Source organism: Sinocyclocheilus anshuiensis, unplaced genomic scaffold, assembly GCF_001515605.1.
Source record: "Sinocyclocheilus anshuiensis isolate Anshui unplaced genomic scaffold, SAMN03320099.WGS_v1.1 scaffold86, whole genome shotgun sequence".
Lineage (NCBI taxonomy): Eukaryota > Metazoa > Chordata > Actinopteri > Cypriniformes > Cyprinidae > Sinocyclocheilus > Sinocyclocheilus anshuiensis.
Window position 1 is genome coordinate 4,525,000 of NW_015547662.1, and position 11,482 is coordinate 4,536,481.

General features: G+C 37.6%; 1 protein-coding gene across 1 annotated transcript in view; it reads right to left on the bottom strand.

Annotated features, from left to right (window-relative positions):
* Positions 1 to 1,961: 1,961 nt before the first annotated feature.
* Positions 1,962 to 11,482, bottom strand: part of LOC107702411 (adhesion G protein-coupled receptor L3-like) — a 77,026-nt gene continuing 67,505 nt past the window's right edge. Inside the window, exons 21-25 of the mRNA XM_016504737.1 lie at positions 8,601 to 8,729; positions 7,999 to 8,095; positions 6,586 to 6,711; positions 4,964 to 4,981; positions 1,962 to 4,675 (exon numbers count right to left, since the gene is read on the bottom strand). Coding sequence (XP_016360223.1) covers positions 3,762 to 4,675; positions 4,964 to 4,981; positions 6,586 to 6,711; positions 7,999 to 8,095; positions 8,601 to 8,729 — 1,284 coding nt within the window. The 3' untranslated portion in view covers positions 1,962 to 3,761. The remainder of the gene's footprint in view (positions 4,676 to 4,963; positions 4,982 to 6,585; positions 6,712 to 7,998; positions 8,096 to 8,600; positions 8,730 to 11,482) is intronic.

Consider the following 11,482-nt stretch of genomic DNA (forward strand, 5'->3'; position numbering starts at 1 on the left):
TAAAACGCTTCTGATGTTAGAGAGGGCAGCCTGGGTAAAAATGTCACAGGCAGCACTAAGTGATCACAGAGTCCATGCTGTGATCCAGCCCACATCTTCTCCAGTCTCATTTAATTAACCTGAGACAAAGGCAAGAGAGAAGGAGGCAAGGAAGCGGACTGCAGTCTCTGCCATCTGTCTAGATCAATAGTTTGCAACCAGGGGGCCGGGGCCCACTGGGGGGCCTCTGCAAACCTTTTAAGGGGGCCACAGGATGACTTCAAAATTATTATTTTTAAGACAAAAAATAACTTAATTCAGAAGCTGTAATGCAAATACATATTTTGCATTTTATTTGAATATTTGTGTTTTTAGCATTTGAACTGTTTTTTTGTAAAATAAAATAATTATACATAAAATTATTTAATTTAAAATGTTTACATAATTAAAAATATATAATAATTTTATTAATTTAAATTTAAATTAAAATATACATTTTATAAATACAATTATTTTTATTATATAAAAAAATAATTTACTTCAAATGCTAAAAATATAAACAAATCAGGATGTTTTATTGAAAAACATGCAAAATCAGAATCTCGAAACTTCTGGAATCACAAACTGAATCATGGTCAGTTACTAAAGCAATAAGCTCCAAGAAGCCGTGGTTTACAGTGAATTTATAACAGCTAAGGGGCGTTGTTAGGTACAACGTAAAGCGGTTGCCAAGCAACACACAAAGTAAACAAAGGTGTATGTTTGTAGTGTAATTTACAACAGCTTCGAACACGGCTCAACCAATCAGAATCGAGGACCGGAACTATCCGTTTTATAATGTTAATTTATCAACACTGCTAATGAAAAGTTTGAAAACAGGCAGCATTCCCATAATTACAGCAGAAATATTCGAAGAAATATCATGGGTCCAATATGGGGGTCCTTAGAACATTGTGCACCCTCAGTAAAAAAAAGGTACAAAAGCTGTCATTATTGCAGTAGCTTTTCAAAATATAAATTTTGGTACCTTTTTTATCCCTAAAGGGTGCGTATAAGTACCTTAAAGCTATTAGTACCTAAAGTGTACATATTAGTACCTAAATGGTACATAATTGTACCTTTTGAAAAGGTACTACCCCAGTGACAGCTTTTGTACCTTTTTATCTGAAAGTGTGTTGGACCTATTGGGGGACCTTCAAGTCAAAAAGTCTTGTGGTACCCAAATTGTGGGTTTCGTCTTCTCAGTTGAGTGGTATCTAGGCTGTAGTTGTGGATGGATACAAGTTTGAACGGTATAACAGTTTCTTTCTTTAAATAACAACTTTTCAATTTCATTGGCTGCCTACACACAAACACACACACACACACACACACACACTATACTCATATCAAAGGCAGGACAGGGCTCTAGAGTGTGGAGCTATATGGTCTGCTTGGGGGACGAAGGGAGGCTGCATCTTTCCTTCCTTTCAAAATGCTCAAGTGCCTGTCAAAACGGCCTATAAATATTCATGAAAGCGGTAACATTTGGCAGAGCGAACTCTCACAGACGCACTCACACGCGCAGGCTGTCTGACATTTGGGTGTGTTTGCAGATGGACGTGTGTCTGTTTGCATGGAAAGACATAAAAATCAATAGGTCGTAATTACACTGTTTGTGCTGGCGCTCTTCTCAGATGTGCATAATTAATTGGTACCGTGCTCGTTTGATTGGTGCCGGTACAGAAACTGGGTCAGTATAGAAAGAGACTGACTGTTAAAGTCTTCCGGCCGGTTTCCCAGACAGAGATTAAGTCTAGTCCAAAAGGATTTTCAACAGCGAATCACAATCCACAGTACAATTTACTCCATGACAATCCTTCCCTGAAAATCTGCCCAGAGGAGTCATGACCGTTCCTCGTCCTGTTGAAAGTGTCACTCTATAATTGAAAAATCTAATTAAAAGGCAAAAAAAAAAAGAAGCAGAAACACCTTTCCCTTGTGAAATATTGTAAATATTAATTCAGTCATTTTATTTGTTGGCAAACAACTTTCACTGTTACAACAAATATTAGTTATGAGTTCATTCAGTTTAGAATGCATATGAAAAGAATAAATAATAATTTCATCGATATTGTAATAATAATAATATTGATGATAATAGCAATAAAAAAGGTCTCAGTGCCGATCCAATTCTTTTCCCGACGCTCTCCAAGATCCTACGTTTCTGATCTGTTGGAAAATAAAAAAATGTAAAAACAAGACTGAATCACAGGAATAAATATGCAGTCGATTTTCTCAGGGTGGGTTAACAAGGGATAGATGTGCAAGCTACAGGGAGTCTCAGTTTGAGAACAAGTAAACAGTAGTTTCAGAAACTGACCTTTACAAGGTTGTTTCCATCTTCCAAACCACTCCATTAAAGTCCTATCCTTCTAGTCTGTTCTTTACACGGTTATTTTATGTGTTTACATATGATTCGTAATGATGATTCACACTTTTATTTGCTCGGACTTGTTCCAATTCACATCCCGCTAGCCTTTCTTACCCTTCTTGATTGAGCTCTTAAGTTAAAAACACAACTCGATATTTGAAATCGTCACAATAATAGACCATCTTTTAGCCTGAGAGAACAATTTTAGCTGTGTCAACATGTATGACTGGAATTTCAATAAACTGGAATTCTTCAACCTGCATCCAAAGTATGCACGCTAGAATTCAAAATCGCGCTTGAATTCATGGCACGACGACGTTCCAGCATCATTGGGATCCCATCTGTAATAGCTGTCAATCACACAACAGTCATTTCTCCAGAGTCTCTTGGTTATCATCGACACAGTGAGAATGACGAAGTGTTGCATTTGGAAAAGAAAAAAAAAAAGGAGGCGGCCATGGTCATCCTTCCAAACGAGAGTGTGTATGCGTGTGTATGTAGATATGTGTGCGTGTGTGTGCTGTGCGTTATAAGGGATAGTATTTTGGAGGACCAACACAGCATTGTGGGATTGGTCTAGTCTACAAAAACACATACAAGGGGCAAAATAGGTCAAAAAACATGAAACGCATAGGATCATATGCAATATCGGGAATCTGTACATTTTACATGGAAAACAGTTCCATTTCCTTGTAAATAGTGAAGATGACCTTTCCCGTAACTGAGATTATTACAGAAAAATAAACATAAAAAACAAGATGCGTCCTCAGTCTTTAAGAACAGATGCGCCTTTTGTGATTTCAGGCTCGGAAACGAGATTGGTGCTAAACGAGAAGGAATGTGTGCAGCAGAGAATCATAGAGAAGTCTAGAGAGTTGTGGGTAATGCAGTTCAGTACGACGGTCGGTGGTCTCATTATCATACACGGTCGTCATAAACGGCAGCTAGTTTTCCACAGTCTCTTTACACGCTCGCCACAATCCGTGGTGAGTTTGGAGGAGAATCGGACAGCCATTGGATGAAGGTTTTCGTCGAGGAGGGCTATGCAAATGGAGAAAAAGTTCGTCCATATCTCCAAATTGACAATCCGCAAGAGTTTTACTCAACAGATTGATGAGAAAAAAGTCCACAAGATCTGCCTACACGCGGCAGTCCTTGTTCTAGCGTAGGAATGGGTTACTAGTTCTGGTTACTGGTTCTAACTGGAGCAGGATTTTGGTGACAGGATACTTGTATGTACTGGAATCGGGGGTCTATCTGGAATCAGTCTCTCTATCAGTGCAGTAGGTAGTGTATCCCATGCCTTGTGCATTGTGTCACACACACACGCGCGTGCACTGAGTGGGAATGTGTGTGTGCGTGTCGGTGTCTATAGGCTGGTGACCAGCTGTGAGGGGTCCGGTGGCTGTTCTTCAGGTGACGAGTCTTCATTCTCAGGTGGGGCGATGAACCCGTCACTGCCGCCGCGTCCCATCTGATAGTAGCTCTCTAGTTCATGTATGTGGGTCCTGGAGCCCAGGTTCGGCATGCTTTTGTAGTACACGTCGTCCGTCTCCATGATGACCTCTTTGCCGTTGGCCAGGTGCAATTCGCTGCCCTCTTCCTCTTCACCGTCGTCATCCTCATCATCTTCGTCCTCATGGAGACCGTTGATGAGGTCGTCGGTGCCATGCGGGAGGTCGGTGAGCGTGGGCATGCTGGTATAGAGTGAGTCTCTGAGGGGGGAGTGCGTGTGCGAGCGGGGAGTGTGCGTGTGTGACGAGTGCGTGTCGTTGGGGAGCAGCGGGAAGAAGCTCTCGCTGTTCTCCTGCGGTAGGCGCCGGTGGGCCGAAAACGTGTGCATGGGGGCGTGGTTTTCCAGAGGGGGCGGTCTGGGTGGGAGGAGCGGCGCTTGTGACTCCTCCCTAATGAGCTCCAGACTTAACCCGCCGCCACCGTCGTCGTGTCGGTGAAATGCTCCGGGGTTGTCGAGCACCATGACGTCGTCTTTGGTGATGGACGATGACCCCGCGACCCCTCCGTTGGCCAGGTGGTTGTTGAGTTTATTAGTCAGGGTCCCCTGGTGGGCTTTTCCCTGTCGCTCCTGAGTGTTGAGGTACGACGGAGTGTAGTTCGCCGTCAGCTCTTTCAAGATCTTTTTCTCTAGCGTAGTTGGCGGCTCGTTGCCACGAGAGCTGTAGGTGAGGTAATCGCCTGCTGCCACGCCGTAGCTGTTGCCGTGGTTACCGTTAAGCGGCAGCGTATCCATGACGCTGGAGTCCCGCGCGTTGTTGAGAATGCCTTCTGAAACACAGGAAATGGTACAAAAATAAACCTCATTTAACCTCATTTAACACTTATATACACAGTATTTAAAAGTGATGGTAATATGAATCAGTTCATAAATGCGAAAGATGATATCAAATAGCATATTAACTTTTATCAAAAAGAATGCAGGAGGGATGCAGATTTAACGGGAGGGAGAAGAGGAGGGAATGGGAGGGATGAGGAACAGGAAAAGATTAAAGAAGAGAGAAGCAGAGGAGAATATATTATAAACGTGGAGCTGTTGTGAAAGTAAATGAATCATACTTGAATCTCTGTAGGAGGCTGCAGTGAAAGGAGAGAGAGAGAGAGAGAGAGAGAGAATGATTACATACATAAATACTTATGGAACATGTCCACAGAGAGAAAGAGAGAAGTATTATATTCAGCTCAGACTGTGTCAGGCATTAGTGACTGACTGCTAACCTGCTGAGTTTAGGACAGATGCTAAGTTGAAATGTTCTAATAGCACCACATTATTAAACAGAACAGATGGACATAGAAACAACATAAACAATCTCATTAAACAGACACAGGAAGTATGTATTCAGGATATCACTGCTAACTCTGGATTGTATTTTGTGTGTGTGTGTGTGTGTGTGTGTGTGTGTGTGTGTGTACCTTTAGGAATTTTACATTTCCCAAGGTAACAAACAGGATGCAGCATAGTCCTCTAAATCTGAATTTAAGGAAGTTGAACTAAAATAGAATGGATATCAAAGAAACCCACCACTGTGTAATAAAAAAAAATATTTTATTAAAAATGTTTTAATATGAATTACTCATTCAGATGTACTCTAATACACCCAACACAGAGTATTTCAAGAAACATTAGATAATGTAATACTCAATGCTTAAAGTATATATCACTATATATTTTACTGTAAAATAAATCAACTTGTATTTTTTTTAGACCCTGGTGAACAAACAGTTTATATATCATTATTTGGGTCCCTTTAAATTCATTAGTCAGAAATTGAAAATAATTGAACTGAAAGTTGAATTGGAAATGTACTAAATTGCAATTCAAAGAAATAAAATACACAATAGAACAATTTTAACAGTCCAACACAAGTGGCAAAATATCCTTTTTCAATAATCACTAATTATTATCTGTAAAATCATTATCAATAACACCATTTTTTGAAATTTGATTAATTAGGCCTATTTATTGCCTGATATGTATAATAGAAAATACCTTTTTTTAATAGATTTACATTTTTTTTATACAGTAAAATACCATAACCACTACCACACTGTTTTCCACCAGCTCAAATCAAAATTAAATGAGAGGATTATAGCTAATTAAAGGGTTTTTGAAAATAAAAGTTAACTTTTTATAAAACAAAAAAATAAAAATTATTTTGTGAAATATATAAAAATTATATGTCAATTAAATAAATTTTTTAATAGGTGCCATTTTAAACACTGATTATTAGAATTTATGATTCTGGAAATACCCCATATGTTTGTGTGTAAGATGTTTAAATAAATATGCATTTACATAAAATGTATATTTATAAAAATGTATATAAATCTAAAAGATTGAATAATAATAAAAATAATATTAAAAACTTACAGCAGTTATATAAACAAAAGGCAAATTTTAGCAGAATTTTAGTGTCTTATCTCGATTCACTTTCGCTGTATATGGAAATAGTGTGAATGCAGTGTGAATATTTTGCCTCACATCTCCTCATGTGGTAAGGGGGAAAAAATTAAGTCATGCAGTTTTGAATAAAAGATGGAAATGACAAAATGTTCATTTTTGAATACATTTTTTTTTCCAAGGACTCGTCATGTATGTTTTCCTTTACAGTTGTCACCCCGAGAGACAATTACCATCCAAAAAGTGCTAAAGTTTGTGAATGTGTATGTGAGAGGCAAACCTTGCGTGTTGAACATGTTGGCAGTAGGGTTATTGTACACAGCAGACTCTCCCAGCAGTGTGTTATAAGGATTAGTGCCATGAGGACGTAACAAAGCATTGGAGATGAGATGGTTAGCCATGGTACCTACAACACCCACAAACAGAGACAGAAAGAAAGAGAGAGAGGAAGAGAGACAGATATGGAGGCAGGAAGTTGAGAGAAAAGACAAAAGGAAGGAGCAACAAAGAGACAGAAAAAAGTTAGAATGATGCAGGCAAACTTGTGTTTAAACAGCCTTAAACATCAGCAGTCGCAGTGGACAGGAATGTAAAACCTCCCATGTGGAGTTTATGTCAGTACAGAGCTCAGCATAGATGATGTTTATGTTGGACAGCTGTTGATGTTTGACATTTTGTCCTGCCAGTGTGACTTGATTGGGCGCGTTTTTTCCCATGGCTTCAGCACTGATGTCGCTGGAAGACTTCTAAAAGCTCACATTCTTGTTTACACAGGACGGAGAAGACAAAGGAGCTCGGAGGAGCAAATCATATTAGCGTTTTTGGACATAACAGAGGCAGGCAGGGTTTGAGAATGAGCAGGACATGAGCACATGCACAGATATCTGATCCATTCGGACTCCAGGGTCACAAAGTCGGAGGGCTTTCCTGTTGCCTTCCAGATTCCTCTGCAGTTCCTCTTTTTTTGCTCTTTCTCAAGCACACACTTGTACTATTATCTATGAGCACTTTTGGCCTTGGGAACTCTGGTAAAACTCTTTTCACACTCCTACTAGTTTGTCATTTGTCTACTAACAACATCCAACAGTGGACATACATGTGTCAAGAGAATTCTGTAGTTTTTTTTTTAAAGTCATGAACATTTACAAATGTGTATTGGGTAACACTTTAGTTTAGGGACCAGTTCTCACTATTAACTAGTTGATTATTAGCATGCATATTACTAGCTTATAGGCTGTTTATTAGTACTTATAAAGTTCATATTAATGTCGTATTCTGCATGAGCATATTTTAGATTCCTTAATCTGACCCCATACCTAAACTTAACAACTACCTTACTAACTATTAATTTTAGTTTATTAAGGCAAAGACATAGTAAATAGTTAGTTAATGTGAATTGGACTTTAAAATAAAGTGTGACCGTGCATTGTTTAATGGCAAATCTCATTGGTCAGAACTAACCTATAGAATTCAACTGATCACTGGTTTCTGTTCCACTTTTCTCACCTCAGATCCAAACAATCTGTTTTGAGTGTGTGTGTGTGTGTGTGTGTGTGTATGTGTGTGTGTATGTGTGTGTGTGTGTGTGTGTGTGTGTGTGTGTGTGTGTACAGTTTCTCTCAATAGGTATGTGTATGAATGCTGTGTACATGAGTACACATGTTTATGTTTGTGTATGTGTGTTTGGCTTTACCTCTGTTGAGAGTCGCTGAGCTGTTCATATCAGCGGTGATAAAAGATGACTCCGACTGCTTCCTGACCGTGTCATTCCACATCCTACGAATACGACTCTGACAACAGAGGAAGAGAGGCAGTCGATGTTTAGTTTCTAATTGAAAATGAAAGCAGTGTCCAAAGAAAGCAAACACAGAAATTGTGTTAAGCATCAATAGTTGTGCAATGCAGCTTTTTTATATATCGTATCTTATATAATGCATATTACACACATTCACTTCGTGAAGTTGGTTTTGTTTTCTTTTGTTGTTGTTGTTTCCAGTTATCGGCGCTGTACAGTGTCTAATTGGAATATGCAACTGAAAACCTTTCTGATTATATTCACGAATTGCGAGGTGAGCAGAATGCTGAGTGCACCATTTAAAGTAAGGCTGAATGGGAAATTGGGTCATGTGGGACTGTATTCATCCATGAATAAGAAAACGCCAGAGCTAAAGTGCTTTCTGTGCAAGAAATAACAAGCTGATGACTGCATTGACCATTGACAGCTTCACCAGTCACCGGCCTAGAAAATCACTTGAGATGGTTTTGGAGGATCCCCTGCAGGTGTGTGTGTGTTACCTGTGAGTTGGTGGAATAGCGTCCAGGTGTGCGGGCTGTACTGGTCTTTGTTGAAGTGGAGATGGTCGACTCCACACTCTTCCCGCTGCAGCAGTGTGTGCGGAGACATCGGCCGTATTCCTTACGCACCTGCAAAGACACAAACGCACATGCAGTTTAGTAAACCAAGGTTTTTTTTGTTGTTGTTGTTGTGTAAAGGTCTCTTTACTGTCCTAAGCTATTGTAACTGTGACCTTCATTGTCTACAACCTGTACACTGTTGTGTCTTAAGGACTGTTCTACACTGTAAAAAATGATCGTGAATTTAACGGTAAAATACTGTAAAAATGCTACAGTAAAAACCTGTTAAATGGTTAACGGTAAATTCCCCTACAATATATGGTGAAAAACTGTATTGGACATTACATGTATTGGACATTAATTTTACGGTAGTATACCGTTTTTACCGTATTTTTTACTGTAAAATTCCGGCAACCACAGCTGGCGTTTTTTTACCGTAAATTTTACGGAATTTATTTTACAGTGTACAGGTACATGTGCAAGAATTGTTTATGGTTCATGAAAAATATTGTTTAAACGCTCTCCAAAAAATATATGTAGAGCTTATTTGGATTTTAAAAAATATATCTTTAAAATACACTATCCTGAAAATGAGATGTTACATTTTTGCTAAGTTTGTAAATAAATAAATAATTAATTAATTAAAGTGTTGTAGCTAATTTAAATTTTATTCATTTAATTTTAATATATACAATATATATTCATATATTTTTATATAAAATGGATTTATAGTTTAGTATAATAATTTGTGTATGTATATATATTTTTTTTTTTCAAAAGTACAAATGCAATTCATACATTTAATGACACCACTTTTAATTCATTTTAATGTTTTTTTTTTTGTTTAGTTCAAGTTGTAAAATGTCTTGTGTTACAACTCCCCAATACGTAATGATATTTATGAATTACTAATTAATGATATCTGTATCTTGAAAATATTGAGTTTTTAACTACTAAAAGTAATGGTTCATTAAACAAGCTGGAAACAAGCATGAATGGTTCATTAAACAAGCAATTTGTATTTAAAAGTGCAAATGCAATTCATACATATAATGACACCGCTTCTCTCTATCAGTATGTTTTTAATTTCTGAAATCAAATTCATTTTAATATTGTCGTTGTTAAATGTCACATGGTACAACCCCAAAACGTAATGATATTTATGAATTAAAAATGTATGATATTTGTATATTAAAATATTTAAAAACGATGTTTTCAACTACTAAAAATAATGATTAAGCTATAATGAAAATGTTGACTTTCTACTTGATAGTTACATTAAGCCTTCATTTGAGAGATTTTCTCAGCAAATATCGATGTATGTGATTAATTGTGATTTGATTAATTAGTCAGCAGTTCTTGTAATTATAATTTTAATTTTAATCGATTGGCCACTCCTTGTGTCCTTGTGTAAAGAGTTCACTCAGTTCATCTTAGTTCCTACAGGTTACAGTGTGTGTGTGTGTGTGTGTGTGTGTGTGTGAGCTCATCTGTGCGTAATGTGTGCGTCTGTGCTTGTGAACAGCAAAGTGAACTTTTGTTTGCATGGCAGGAACCTTCATATCATTTACAGTTAGCACGACCTTCCAAACGCTGTAATTTTAATCAGAAAAAAAAACACACAAACATTCAAATTCACGGCCATTACCTCAATTCTCAAACAACAAGGACCAAAACTTGTATTGCTCCATCCAAAAATCTAGACATAATAACAATAATGACCAATATCAGTACTAAATTCCCTGTTGTATCAGCAATAATACAGCTATAATTGCTTTTTAATGTTGTTAACATGGACGCTGTGTTATTGTTTGCACAGCTGTTGAAAGAAAACTCTCTAAGAACGGCCAAATCAAATCCAACGGTTTTATTCCTCCGTCTCTATGGATGACTGCACACCCAACTCCTCAAAGACCTCAACCAAACAGGACTTACAGATTTAGATTTAAATCACTGCTGTCTCCACAAAACCCAAATAAGCCTAGATCAGTCCCTCGTCTTGTAAAAACAGCTTTGAGAGAATATATATACAGTTTGTGTTAAGATCTATTAGGTAGATAGGCAGATTTGTCAAAAATGTATGAAACCATCCACTTAAGGCTTAAAAGTCGCCTGCTTGCACATCTATTCATGGTGCAAGAAACATAAATCAGCATTTCAGCTTCAAGGTTGGCCAGAGGAATACGTAATCAAATTCCACAACAATCCAATCTTTCTGTCCGTCAATACATCGGAAAATATTCACACATACACATATTATTTTTCTTGAATCAATATCTTTTTCCCTCTAAAGCGAAAAGGCACCAGTGTAATGTGCATATGAGCATTTTCATGCTAAATGACTCTGGAAGCAATCCACAGATCGGCCATCAGATAATTAAAAGGTTCGAAATCTATCATGAGCTAAATAAATCTGATGCTCTGAGGGTCTCTAATTGAGCATGCATGTGACAGAAGGGTTGATTAATGAGATCATTACTAATGAGAGGCCAGTATAACTCTCTGTAAAATGCCCAGGAAAGAGGTCAACTGAGCCTCGGTATGCGTATGCGCACATGATTGCAATACTGCAGATGTTTGCATAACATACATGGGTGATTCTTCAAATTAGGGGAATTTTTCTGTCAGCTAGGACAATTTTAAAAACAATAATCCTAGCTTTAGAGGACAGACTAACATTTATTTATAAAGGATTTCTATTGTGTCTCTAATCTGATTTTAAAGATTAAATTATAATAGAAATTACCTTTATTCTAAATATATGAAGAAAAATTAAGGAATTCTACCTGCACTTTTCCATAAGAACTTTTCTATAATATATA